Consider the following 3335-nt stretch of genomic DNA (forward strand, 5'->3'; position numbering starts at 1 on the left):
GCGTGTAAAACAAATCACTTGCATAAACCAACAAAAAAAAAACAAAAAAAATTGTCCAATCAGAAGCAACTCCTGTTCATCATGTAGTTCAAAATTAGTATATATATAAATCAAAAAAAAAAATAAAGGTAGATTATCCTAAACCACAAGGACCATTCGTGTAATTTAATAACTTTTAAAAAAAATAAAAATAAACGGTCGTTACTAATGACCCGCGAAAGCAAAACGTTAACTTAATATGATCCTCAACCTCAACTGCTCATTTCCCAAAATAGCGAAAACCCTTCTTCCTCCATTTCAAGGGCGACGTTCTAAAGGCCATTTCCCTGCCTCTAATAATCTCCGCAGCAGAAGGCTTATTATTTCTTTCAACAAGACTTTCAGAAAGATTTCAACTTTCTGATCTTCTGTTGCAGGTATCTATCTCCCTCTTATTTCAATTTTAACAAAATCAACATCAATGCTTCTCTTTGTTTCTTTTTTTTATTTCATTTTGTTATTCGACATATGTCGTTAATCTTCATGTTTCCCCCCAAAACTTGTCTCTGTTTTTGCTTCTTGATTACTATTCGATTCTTAAAAATCATATGGGTTTGTGATGCAATGCGCCCTAATAAACCCAATTAACACGAGTAACTCTTTTCTCCAAGACATTGGTTTATCTGGGCTTTGAGTGTTCGTTTATTTTCTTTCGAATTATCAATTAAATTGGTTTAGTTGGCAATATGCATTTTTATTTGTCTTGATTGTCATATCATTTAATTGGGAAACCATTAACTGCGATGATGTTTTTATTGTAAAATTTCAATATCGGTCTTGATCCACAATAGGGATTTTGTGTCAATTTATGTAGTTCTGGGTTTTAAATGTCCGTTTAATTTCGGTTATTTTTCCATTGAATTGGTTCAGTAGGCAATATGCATTTCCATTTTTCCTTATCGTCGTTAATTATCTTTATCGTAAATTGGATTTCAATTTAAGCATTTTTTTTGTTGCTGTTTGGAAGATGATTTGACGAGCTAATGGGAAAGAAGGGAGGATGGTTTTCTGCAGTGAGGAAAGCTTTGATCCCTAGTTATGATTCCAAGGAGAAAAAAGAAAAGGTATGTGTTTCTGTTTCCATTTCATCGTGTTCCTCTTCCTTTTTCTTCTTTCTGCACACAACGTGTTCGACGAAATGTCAACATCTTTCCACACTCATATCTTCTTAATCTTATCACTGAAAACAGCCCCAGAAAACAGCATCTAAAAAATCATGGTTTGGAAAGCAAAAGAACATCGAATCAGAGACCCCACATGAAGAATCTGTATTCGCCACACCTGCACTTCGTTCTCCTTTCCCTGAACCAGAGGAGGAGGTAACCATTGCAGAACCGGAGAACTCACCAAAAAAACCCGCAGAACCGGAAATTCAACCGAACAAACCCACAGAACCCAAAATCGAACCAAACAAACCCACAAACCCTGTAATCGAGGAGAAAAAACCCCCAAAACCAGAGTTTGAACCGCCGCCCAAACCCCCAAAACCGGTCAACGAACCAGTCAAACCTTCTTTTGCGTATTCAAGGGCGGCAGTAGCTGCAGCAGCTTTCCGGCGTTTATTGGGTAAATCTAAAGAAGACATAGCCGCCATCAAGATTCAGACAGCTTTCCGGCGGTTTTCGGTAATGTCAACACACCTATGTAAAAAATACGGCAATATAAAATTATTATAGATGGGTTTTTACTTTTTAATTTTTTTTTTATTGTTGAAATTAAAGGCAAGAAGAAAGTTAAGGTCTTTGAAGGGGTATATAAGGTTGAAAGTGTTGATTCAAAGTCAATCGGTGAAACGACAAGCGATTACGACTTTAAGATGTATGCAGACTCTGGCACGTGTCCAGTCTCAGGTTCGAGCCAGAAGGATTCGAATGTCTGAAGAGAATCAGGCTCTCCAACGACAACTTATGCAGAAACGTGAGAGAGAGCTTGACAACATGAGATTCTCTGTAAGTTTTATATTATATTTAGATATTTCCGGTGTATAATTTAATGAATTGTGCATGATATTATGAGTTGGAGATGAATCATGGTTTATTTTGATGATTGTATTTGTAATGTTTGAATTAGATGGGAGGCGAATGGAATAACAGTCGAAGAACAAAGGAGGAAGTAGAAGCGAGCTTACAGAAGAAAGTCGAGGCTACAGCACTCCGAGAAAGGGCGTTGGCTTATGCACAGACTCAACAGGTAAAACTCCGACCACCATACCAATTACCATGTTCATCCATCTGAAAATCCCAATTCAAAACATCAAAATTCTTGTGTTTTTTTTTACGAATATCAATAGCAAATGTGGAAGAACCAGAAGAACGGAAATCCAACGTTCATGGATCCAAACAATCCCCACTGGGGATGGAGCTGGTTAGACCGGTGGATGGCGGCCCGGCCATGGGAATCCCAAAGCCCAAACGATAACGAACCACCGCCTCCGGTAAAAACCATAACCCGTTCATCGTCTGTCGGAGACATGAGCAATTCCGTTTCATCCCCAAGATCTCCGTCAGTATCCGGTAGAAGGCTCGCAACATCAAGCCCTAAAAAAGGAAACGACGCCATTCAATCGCCGAGAAACCGAAGGCACAGCATCGCAAATACTTCACTTCGTGAAGAATCTTCAGTCTCTTCACCTCGCGCTTCTTCCCCTCGTGTCTCTTCACCTCGAGTTTCTTCTCCGAGATCGACTAAGACCAAATCCCTGATTCCAGCTCCGGTTCAGAGTCCAAGCCGTAGCCCTAGCCCTTGCCCAAGTCCGTTAGGGTCGGCGAAGAAGAAACCGGCGGTTAATAGACGGCTGTCGATGTCCGGTGCACCACCCGGTCGTAGGGTATCGGGGTCATCTAGGGTGGGTCCTGGTTCTCGTTAAAGGTTAGTGTTAAAAATGTAAATTTGTAAAGTTTTATGAGATAAATTGGTGGGGGGTTTTATGGTTTCACGAAACTAAGTGAACCTATAAAAAAAAAAAAAAAAAAAAAAATTATATTTAAAGATTTGTTTCCTTGCTCGATTATTTCGACTGATATCACATTACATACAGTGTACAAATATTTAATTTGTATATAACAAACTTTGTATATTATTGTTTAAAGAATATGTTATGATTTTGAGAAACGATGGGAGTCCAAGTCTTAGTTGATTTTGATAAAATATGGGCCATGACATCTGAAATTACTCTAAGCCCAATGAAGTTGAGAATTATATGATCCCCAGTTCATTATTTCATTACCACCAATGTCGTCTTATATAAAATACAACAATGTATATTAATTGATTTGTATGGTATAGCACTCGTTCTT

General features: G+C 38.3%; 1 protein-coding gene across 1 annotated transcript; it reads left to right on the forward strand.

Moving 5' to 3' along the window:
• The first annotated feature begins 252 nt into the window (after positions 1 to 252).
• LOC145129121 (protein IQ-DOMAIN 2-like) lies at positions 253 to 3089 on the forward strand. Its single transcript, XM_079063865.1, has 6 exons — positions 253 to 416; positions 1007 to 1103; positions 1230 to 1664; positions 1761 to 1988; positions 2110 to 2229; positions 2330 to 3089. Exons 2-6 carry the CDS (start codon positions 1023 to 1025, stop codon positions 2903 to 2905), a joined length of 1440 nt encoding a protein of 479 aa, XP_078919991.1. The 5' UTR covers positions 253 to 416; positions 1007 to 1022; the 3' UTR covers positions 2906 to 3089.
• Positions 3090 to 3335: the final 246 nt, after the last annotated feature.

The sequence above is a fragment of the Lactuca virosa genome, chromosome 8, assembly GCF_052849685.1.
Source record: "Lactuca virosa cultivar CGN04683 chromosome 8, Lactuca_virosa_CGN04683_v6, whole genome shotgun sequence".
NCBI classification, from domain to species: domain Eukaryota; kingdom Viridiplantae; phylum Streptophyta; class Magnoliopsida; order Asterales; family Asteraceae; genus Lactuca; species Lactuca virosa.

Excerpts from the sequence above, each read along its gene's own strand:
- LOC145129121 (XM_079063865.1), top strand. The coding sequence starts at position 1,023 with ATGGGAAAGAAGGGAGGATGGTTTTCTGCAGTGAGGAAAGCTTTGATC. Across the intron at positions 1,104-1,229 it reads CCAAGGAGAAAAAAGAAAAG|CCCCAGAAAACAGCATCTAA; the intron begins GTATGTGTTTCT and ends CACTGAAAACAG. Across the intron at positions 1,665-1,760 it reads CAGCTTTCCGGCGGTTTTCG|GCAAGAAGAAAGTTAAGGTC; the intron begins GTAATGTCAACA and ends TTGAAATTAAAG.